This window comes from Microtus ochrogaster, linkage group LG7_11, assembly GCF_000317375.1.
Source record: "Microtus ochrogaster isolate Prairie Vole_2 linkage group LG7_11, MicOch1.0, whole genome shotgun sequence".
NCBI classification, from domain to species: domain Eukaryota; kingdom Metazoa; phylum Chordata; class Mammalia; order Rodentia; family Cricetidae; genus Microtus; species Microtus ochrogaster.
The window spans coordinates 2,661,874-2,671,468 of record NC_022032.1 but is presented as its reverse complement, the minus strand read 5'-3'; the positions used below and the strand labels follow the sequence as shown (position 1 = coordinate 2,671,468).

The 9,595-nt window shown below is 42.9% G+C and overlaps 2 protein-coding genes across 4 annotated transcripts in view; both read left to right on the top strand.

Moving 5' to 3' along the window:
- Nucleotides 1–7,394, top strand: part of Adam9 (ADAM metallopeptidase domain 9) — a 61,870-nt gene extending 54,476 nt beyond the window's left edge. The window contains exons 19-22 of one of the 3 annotated variants that reach the window (XM_013352040.2): nucleotides 616–775; nucleotides 1,795–1,933; nucleotides 4,386–4,453; nucleotides 6,019–7,394. In XM_013352040.2, coding sequence (XP_013207494.1) covers nucleotides 616–775; nucleotides 1,795–1,933; nucleotides 4,386–4,453; nucleotides 6,019–6,112 — 461 coding nt within the window. In that variant the 3' untranslated portion in view covers nucleotides 6,113–7,394. The remainder of the gene's footprint in view (nucleotides 1–615; nucleotides 776–1,794; nucleotides 1,934–4,385; nucleotides 4,454–6,018) is intronic. The other 2 variants (XM_013352041.2, XM_005362443.3) reach the window with 2 other exon arrangements.
- A 519-nt stretch (nucleotides 7,395–7,913) lies between these two features.
- Nucleotides 7,914–9,595, top strand: part of Adam32 (ADAM metallopeptidase domain 32) — a 65,599-nt gene continuing 63,917 nt past the window's right edge. The window contains exon 1 of the mRNA XM_005362442.3: nucleotides 7,914–8,250. Coding sequence (XP_005362499.1) covers nucleotides 8,178–8,250 — 73 coding nt within the window. The 5' untranslated portion in view covers nucleotides 7,914–8,177. The remainder of the gene's footprint in view (nucleotides 8,251–9,595) is intronic.

Genomic DNA, 9,595 nt, shown 5'->3' with positions numbered 1-9,595 from the left:
TTTTTTTTTTTTTTTGTCTACCATATTGGGGGAAAAAAGCCAGAATTATAACCTTGTAGGCCATTTTCCGTTCTGGCTATGGAAAATTTTTATATATCTCTTGGGAGTGTACCAAATTCTAACCATCCCTGTGGAGGACAGCTTTATAGCCCTTCTAAGAGAGGATGAATGCATTTCCTTGACATGAAACAGTCTCTGGGGAAAACTATTCTGCAGTCACAGCAGAGTGCATACTCTGGCCTAAGAACAGAGTCACACGTGGTAACATTTCTCCAATGCTGAAATGTCGGACGGATCACAGCACACATCAGACCCCCTCACTCTGCGTAGCTGCACCGAGAGCAGGAAGGCTCCGTGTGTGGTGCAGGACAGGAGCACAGAACAAGCCATGTGCAGTAGTGTCTGTTGGTAGGATGCTGCCTCGTGGGTGACAGAGGACTTCCGGGAGACATGTGTTGTCCTTCTTACATCTGCACGAGGAAGCACTAGGAGATTAAATAAGACAGATGTTGATGAGAACCACACACAGTAACTAACGCACAGTGACGCTCTGTTCTGGGTGGAGAGCCTTGCTGTCCAGTGTAACTGACCAACAGTGTACCGTTTTCTTTCTAGCAAGGAGCACAGCACTGAGGGATGGACTGCTGGTGTTCTTCTTCTTAATCGTCCCCCTGGTTGCGGTTGCCATTTTCCTCTTTATCAAGAGAAATGAGCTACGGAGAACCTTCTTCAGGAAGAAGAGATCGCAGGCGTATGAGTACTCAGCCGTTTCTTTGTAATGTGTATTAAGTAACTTAAAGTAATTATTAACGATCTGTCCTAGAACTCGGAAATCTCTTAGAAATAGGGTTCTGTGATATCTTGCTGTTCCTTTGATGTGATAAGCACAGGGTGAAGCTGATGGTGAACCAGCCATGGTGTCTTAGGCTTGTGCTGTAAGTGCTTGGGAGACTAGGGCAGGAAGGATGGGAGTTCAAGACTGGTCTTCACACACACACACACACACACTCATACACACTGTCTCTCTCTTACATGCACAAGCATGCACACATGCACACAAATTAAAGAAAAGGAAAGAATAAAGAAAGACTGGTGGCTAAGCTACCTCTTAGGCATGGGAAATGAGGAAATCCCAGAAAGCCCAGTGCAGGCAGGCATGTGGTTCTCGTGTGGCTGATAATGACTCCAAATGTCCATGCTGACTTTAGGACCCTGGTTGTCATGCTGTGTCACACTTTCCTGCTGTGTGCTGATAGGAGCTTAGGAGTTGAGTATTCTGCCCCGCCCCTTTGCTGGCCATCATGGTTCTGATTGGCCAGTTCCTGCAGACTTCTGCAGTTGTCCTGACATAGTGAGAGCAGTCCCCAAGCATCCGTGCCTGGCAGACTTGCTGCCTGATGCTTAGCTGCTGTGGTTTCAGCCACCAAATTTACTGCTTCAAATGTAGATGTAGCCTCAAAATTTGCTTCTGATTTTCTCTGATTTTTAAAAAAAAAAATTGAGGAGAAAAGTTAGAGAACACTGACCCAATTTATTAAATTTCATAGATTCTTAGGTTTTCAGGTTATTGAATTCTGAATTGAAATGGGGTTTGAAACCCTTTCTTTCCCACAAGGATAAGATTTGTGTGAACACCATTGAAAATACCATGGAGGCCTCAGTTTCCCTCTGTTGTCACTGCTACCATCACCGGCAGTTTTATTTTGCATTAAGGAAAATTGAAGCTATGTATCGTGTGTCCTATACAAATGTTTTCTCATGAATTAACTCAAAGTAATCAATCTTGTCTTTCAGATCAGATGGTAGAAACCAAGCAAGTGTGTCTCGGCAGCCCGGGGGCCCAGGCGTCTCTCGACAGCCCGGGGGCCCAGGAGTCTCGCGACAGCCAGGGGGTCCTCAGCATGTTTCTCCACTCGCCCCATCTAGGGAAGCTGTGAGTTTCGTACAGCTGTTTCCTACTGTGTTCAAGTGTTCACATTTAAGGACACGAAAGGGAGCTAGGAATGTGTGTTGGTGCCCTTGTCTAGCATGTGTAAGACTGTAGGTTTGATCTTGAATCCCAAAGACACAAGGAGAGATCAAAAAGTGGTTCCATAGGCTTAAATGTGGATAGCTTTACTAAGAATTGGGAACTAGGGTAGGTAGTCCTCAGATTAAAGGGGCCAACTGGCTTAAAGGACATAGGAAAAGGCATTGGGTTATTCAGAATGTTCTGTCTTAAAATGAGGATTGTGAACCTGGGTCCAGTGTTTTTCTTTCTGCCAGTTCTTTCTGGTTTCAGCACTCGGCTTCCCTAGGACATACTGCCAAAGGGTTGGAGCTGAGCGCATGGATGGACCTTTCTCATTTTGGCAAGAGGAGCCCTTATTACCGTTTCTGCCAGTGTGTTACAGAATGCTGGGAAAGCGTAGACTTGTATTGATAAGCAATACATAATACAGGTTCTGTCTTCCTTTGGACTTTCAAGCATGCTTGGGTAGCTACAGGCAAACCTGCTGTACTGTACTTTACCTTGGTCTTCATCCCAGTTGCTGTACCTGGGCCATCTAGTCTGGTGAGCCTAGCACGAACAACAGAGACTTTGTTTCAAAAAGAGAAATGCAGGAACAGGTACCCGAGGATGCCCCCTGCCTTCCACATATACGCCATGGTGTGCACACCTGCACACATCACCCACACAGTTGGCTTCAGGTGTGTGTGTTTACTGACTCTACCTCACTGGAACTCTGACAGGGATTGCATTGCCTTTGTAGGTTGCCTTGGCTTGTGTGAGCATTCAACTGTGTGTGTGTTCTTGCTTATCCAATCTCCTTACTTGTGAATCATCCATGTAGAGGTTTTACTTCTTCACAGTCACTAGGATAGGTTGTGCTTCCAGACACGCCTTCTTTTTTCTAGTTTGCTCAGTTGCAGCGCAGCTTACGGACAGTCTGTGTTGCTGCAGCCTGAGTTGGAATGCCTCCTCTTGCGGTCCTGAGTTTGTCATCCTTTCTCTTTCCGATAGTCTTGTGTACTAGTTACTTTTCCTTTCTCCCAACAAAGCAGCTTGCGGACAGGAGGGCTCAATTAGGGTCGAGGGTGCAGTCCTTTGTGTTAGGAGAGCAAAGGCAGCTGGATCTCCAGACAGCTGTTTCCATCCTACCCAGTCTGGAAGAAGAGAGCAGTGTGAGCTCTTCCTCCTATTAAAGGTGCCCACAACCCAAACCTAAAGGATGGTGCCACTGTCCATCTTCCAACTCCAGTTACTTAAGATAATCCCTCGCAGGCGTGCCAGAGGCTTGTCTCTTAGGTCATCTGAAAGTCAGTGTTGACTGGCAGTCTAGATAATAGTGTTTTGATTTTGTTTATCTTTTCAAAACCTTAGTCCTTATTTCTATAGATTTCCTAACTGTTTCATTATGTCTGCTCTCATCTTTATTTTTCTTCCTTCTACTCCCTTTGTCATTATATAATTTCCTTCTTACAGCTTTCATGATTAGTTTATTCTTATTTTTCTCCATTTTATAACATAACATTAGGTTGTTATTTGATAGTTTTCTCCTTTTGAAATGACATGTCCTCCTTTTGATATAGGTATTTATTGATGTAAGTTTGCTGTCAACTATCTTTAGCTGTCTCTCAGATGGATTTTACAAGTGTTGTAAATTTTGTGTTTACATTTTTGTCTTGAGGTGTTTTTGTATCTTTTGATTTCTTGATCTAATGATTGTTCAGAAACATAATGTTTAATTTCTATATAATTTAGAATTTTCTAAAATTCCTCATGTTTATTTTAGCCGTACCATTGTGGTTGGGGCACTCGATATGATTCTTCAGACTTGTTTTGTGGTCAAGCAAATGCTCTCATGCAGATACTCAGTGCACTAGAGAACAATGAGTATTTGCCTGTTGACAGAGGCTTCTGTTCCACCTGGTCCCACAGAAACACACAGAGGCCTACAGTAATTATAAATTGGTTGGCCTATTAGCTCAGGCTTCTTATTAACTCTTACATCCTACATTAACCTATAATTCTTGTCTTTGTCAGCCATGCGGCTTGATACCTTTCATCAGTGAGGCATTCTCATCTTCCTCTGTGTCTGGATGACGACTTCACACTGCATCTTTCCTCTTCCCAGAATTCTCCTGTTCTCATTGCCCCACCTATACTTCCTGCCTGGCTACTGGCCAATCAGTGTTTTATTGAAGCAATACAACTGACAAATCCTTACTGGATACAAGATCATTGTCCCACAGCATTTGTCTCTGTAGAACTGAATGTTATTTGCGTGTCTGTTAGGTCTATAGTTCATGTCTGATGTTTCCTTATTGCTGTTCACAGTGCCAGTTAGGTAACTTACATGTTTGCTAATAAAATTTCATAATATATTTTCTTTTCTTTTCAGCCTATGAATGTAAACAGATTTCCAGTACCGACCTATGCAGCCAAGCAGCCTCCGCAGTTTCCATCAAGGTTGGAAGGAAATGAATGGGTGTAGATGACTTGACCACACATTAAAATTCAGGAGCCATTGCCTAGAAATTTCCCATTAAAGTTGACTTAGGGCAAGGTAGTTAGGTAATCTAACTTGGAACAAGTTTGGATAGAACATGGTTTGTGGGAAAGTTTTCTAAGAACTTTTATATAAATATTGTTACGTAAGTACATCAGATGTGAATATTATTACATTAGTACAACATCAGATATGAGTACTGTTACATTAGTACAATGTTAGATATGAGTATTTTTATATTAGTGCAATGTCAGGAAGAAATCTTAAAGAAAACTGAGTTAGACTGCCACTCTCTATATCTTTCGGTGTGTATAAGATTCAGAATCAAGGACCTTTAAAATAATCAGCAGTAGAAGACTTTGTAGGTGTGCCTGCTTTCTCACAGACTAACTGGAGAAGATAGCAGGAGGATGCCATCATTTGGAAAGGAAAGGACCAAGGATGTAGGGGATTGTGGGGCCAGGGCCAGAGCAGGACAGAGAATGTAGTTAGGGACTATGCTAGTGTAGAGAAGTGGGAAAAGAACTTAAGAGCCACTCAACAAGAAGGAAGTCATGCCCAGTACTAGAAACCTAGCCAGCTACCCAAGGCTGGTGAAGTCATGGATCTTAGAGAAGAAATCTGTTTATTTTTAAAGATTGAAGCTAAGCCTTTGTCTCAAGTCAACTACAGAAACCCTGGAGCCAGTGCTTTTTTTTTCACTGCATGTAGTTGATTTTAATTGTTTACTAGAGAATTCTATATATCTGTACAGTGTATTTTGATCATGCCTACTCCCTCCCCACTCCAACTCCTCCTAGACCCCCTCACCATGACCTCTTTGAAGCTTCTCTTCATCGTCCTCTAGTTCAGTCTGTGCCTTCCTAGTGTACACAGGCCATCCCTTATAGCATGGTGGCCATAAATTGTCACCACCACACAACCAGAGTGTTTCATCCACATACTGTCCATGTTTGCCTTTTACAATTTGATTTGATAGTTTCATAGGCTTTCTTTTTAAAAACATAAACTGGACCCTCCACACCTTGTTGATTATGGAGTGACTTCAATATTAAGTAGTGACGAACGCTGGGGAGATAGTTTAGGTGGTAATGTGCTTGCCAGGCAAGCATGAGGGACCTATGTTCATGTCCCCAGCACTCACTTAGATGTCTGCCAAGGTATACAGTCTGCAACCCCAGCAGTGAGAAAGGGAGTGGGCAGAGATGGGAGATGCTCTGAGCTCACTGCCTACTGCCTAGCCAGTTGTGAGCTGCAGAGTCAAAAATAAGGGTGAGAGCAGCTAAAGAAAACACTTGACCTTGACTTCTGGTCTTTCAGGACACACACGCACATGCACACACACACACAACATAGTGAGTGATTCCCCATTTTAGACTAGTTTTAAATGGGTCTCAGAGCACAGAGTAGAAAGTACCCTCGCCTATGCTCAGAGAGGCTGAGGGTGGTGTTGTGAGCTTGTCCTGAATCCAGCATTGTTTCATCCAGTTCATGCACTCTGCTAACTTATTTTTCCTCCCCACAGGCCACCTCCACCACAGCCAAAAATATCATCTCAAGGAAATTTGGTTCCTGCCCGGCCAGCTCCTGCACCCCCGTTATACAGCTCCCTCACCTGATGTTAGGGTCTTATTCTTCAACCGTCTTCAGGGAACTGAGCAAATGCTTTTTTTTTTTCCTGATGTTTTCTTGAAAAGCCTTTCTCTTCCAAGAGTGAATGAAAACATGCTTCATTAACACAGAAACAGAGAGGAGAGTTGAGAAATGCAGGATTGCACGGGCACTCCAGGAGACTTAAGAGTGTATTTTGATCATTGCCGTCTTTAAAACATCCTCTTGTCATCTGCGACTTTAATGCCCCTAGTGTGGATTAAGTTATTTTGAACATGTTATTGTAATGATTCTCCAATTAACTGTACTGGTGTACTTTGTCGTCGTGTGCTTAAATGTAATCCTGACTTTTTGATGTCAGTTCTCCTTAATAATTTCTGGTCAACATTTGAATATGTATTAACTTAGGAAAGCTGACCAGCTGCAATAATGTCTACGTTTTCATCTTGCATGGATTAATAGCCATTTATCCAGACTCCTGTCTCTTATTCCACAAATAAACGGCTGTCCCGAAGAAGAATACGCAGGAATCACAGTTACTAGATCGTGAAGTGACTTGAAAGTATGAAATATGGTGTGTATTCAGTTACTGGCTTCCATTTTTTTTATGATCTTTGAAGTATAATAGCTATGATAGAAATTGATTTAACACTAAATCAGTTACTGGCTTCCATTTTTTATGATCTTTCAACTATAATGACTATGGTAGAAATTGATTTAACACTAAACTCTTTCCACATCATGATAAAGCATTCAGTAGTGTTGCTTTTACTGAAGTGTACACTTTATGGTACGAGGTGTGTAGGAGACCTATGCCACTGGATGTCGATCGGACAGAGCACGGAAAATGCCTTTCGCCAGCTGAGCTGTTGTTTCAAAACCACTTGAGAATCCACGAGCACTTTAACTCTCAAATCTGAATTTCAAAGCTTGATACTGAGTCACTTAGAATGTTTACATTTCCTAAGGTGTGCTGGATCTTGTGTCTTTTGACTAATGTTTTCATAAAAATTAGGGTGGAGAGAGGAAGAATTGGTTTCCTTAGATAACTACAGAAGTTATCTTGACATCTGTGAGTTACTATCTCAGCTGTATTAAAATGAATTTGTACTTTGAAAAGAATGATATTGACACTAAAATTTTAAATACTTAAATTTTTTCATGATTTTTTCATAAAGAAGTTTAATAATAGGTATATTAACTGAATTTCATTAGTTTTCTAAAATATTTTGGTTTGTGTATATATACATATTAAAATAAAAACATTTACAACAAATAAAATACTTGAAATTCCTTTTTGGTCTTCCCGTTACTGTCTAAGCACACAGCCACTTGGGGTCTTATCACTGTAAGTGTTGTGGCTTTTGCCAAGTGTGCACAAAGGCCGTGTTTAAGGAAAACACAGTAGAAGATAGTTCATTTTCCAGGATACGGATTTTAGCAGTTGGGTATGTACAAACACTGATGAGCCAGCCCTACTGAGAAATAAGGCAGAACCCCTGAAGACAGAGTGAGTGGCTGACTGACAGGAGTCGACTTGAGAAGCACGTGGCTATAGCTCCGAGGTTTCCGGTAGGACGTGCGTGGGCTGAAATGCAGGCGCTGTAGGAGATCAGGGATCTGCCATTGCCACATTAACTGCACTGGTAAGTTTCTAAAAAGGACGAAGTCGCATGAATTTTAGCCAAAGTGCAGTGGAGAGCCAGGTTGGAAGGAAGCCTGGTGGCGGGTCCACGGAGCAGTGTGCTCGGGGAAATATAGACCCAGAATAAGAAAATCATTTTACTCTTTCTTGAAAAATTTCTCCACACATCTTAAAAATAAATCTTAGTTTAACTTCAGAAAGAATACACACATGCTGTGTTTATTGGTCCGTGCGCCATCACAAGCGCCACATGTGCAGGGTTTGCAGCTGCAGGGACCAGCGTGAGAGCTGAGGCGAGTATTGGCAGACGGAGGCGGGGTGGGTGGCTACGCTCCAAGGACGTGGCTCAAGGAGGCCTCAGGCACGCGCCCCACGGACCCGGACCCTTGCAACGGCTTTGCAACCGCCTGGATGCTCCAGGAGGCGCCATGCTGGGCGCCACGCTGTGCCCACTGCTGCTTCTGTTGGCCATGCTCGGGAGCGTGCTGGCATCAGGACCCGGTGAGCGCTCCGCGGTTGGCACTCTCGGTTTGGGGGACACTAGTAGGTTTTACACGCACGTCATAAAGCTCAAAAAGTGTATCCCCTAAAGCACCCCCAACAGCTTCTGGAACCCCACTTAAACTCTAAAACCCACCTTCCACAGACGATGCGCTTGCCATAATAATTCATCCGGAAAGATGACCAAAAAGCCAGTAAGCCCCCAAACTGCTAGCTCAGCGGTAATCTGTAGCGGTAGCTACGGGGGCTGGGAAGGGCCATAATTCTAGCTGAGTTTAGCTGAGTTTTTGGCTCAAGGAGGGTGGTTTAGATACTCAGAGCAGCTTGACAGGTTGTGATGTTCAAGGGTGAGTCCAGCTCTGAGACACGGCCAGTTTTCCTGCAGAATCTGTGGAGGGCATCGTCTACTTCCGGGTCATGTATTCCTCACAGTTCGGGAGAGTAGAAAAGTGAGGGCAGGGTACCCGCACGCACGGTTCAGTTCTGATGAGTGTCTTCTTCCTGTTTATTAGAAATTAAAATAGTAATTTAAGTATGTATAGTATCATTTAAGACATTTAAGACAACGGGGCCGTACCTTTTACATGTTAACACACTACAAAACCAAGAACCGTCTGGAAAACCCCAAATCAAACTAAGAACTGTTCTCCTGGGGGAGGAAAGAAAGTTGGCATAACTTTGCTTTTCCACCTGCTTCGACGGAAGGCACCTAGGTTGTATGTCTGCTGCTTCCAGTCTCCTGCTGCATGTTTAACCTGAATTATAAAAGGAGGACCTTTGTAGGCCTTTCAGATACTCAGAAGCTCGGGCCAAGGGAAAAAGAATAGTCGCAATACAGAATCTAAAAACATACCAGCAAGCTTTACTGTTCTTCCTTTTTTTAATTAAAATATATCATCAACTCCTTTCCCTTTCCTCCCTCTAGTTTACCCAACCCCCAAACTCTCATCTCTTTATTTAATTGATATATATATGTGTGTGTGTGCATATATATAATATTTAAAGTTATGCCAGCAAGCTTTTCTTCAATGGAATATAAATATTGAAGTTTGATTTTTAAAACTGAAAAGTAAAAAGAATTATCAAGAACTTTTAAAAGATTTTTTTAAATAGATTTGAACTTCACATGTATGGGTATTTTTGCCTGCATGTAAGTCTGTGTGTATCTGTTGTGGGGCCTGGTGCCCTTGGAGGTCAGGAGACGATGAGTCAGAGAGGATTCCATAGGACTGGAGTTACAGGCAGTTGTGTGCCGCCACGTGGGTGCTGGGAATTCAACCCAGGTCTTCAGTGCTCTTAACCTCTGAGCCACCTCTCTGGCTCCTCAGGGTTTTTTTTTTTTTTT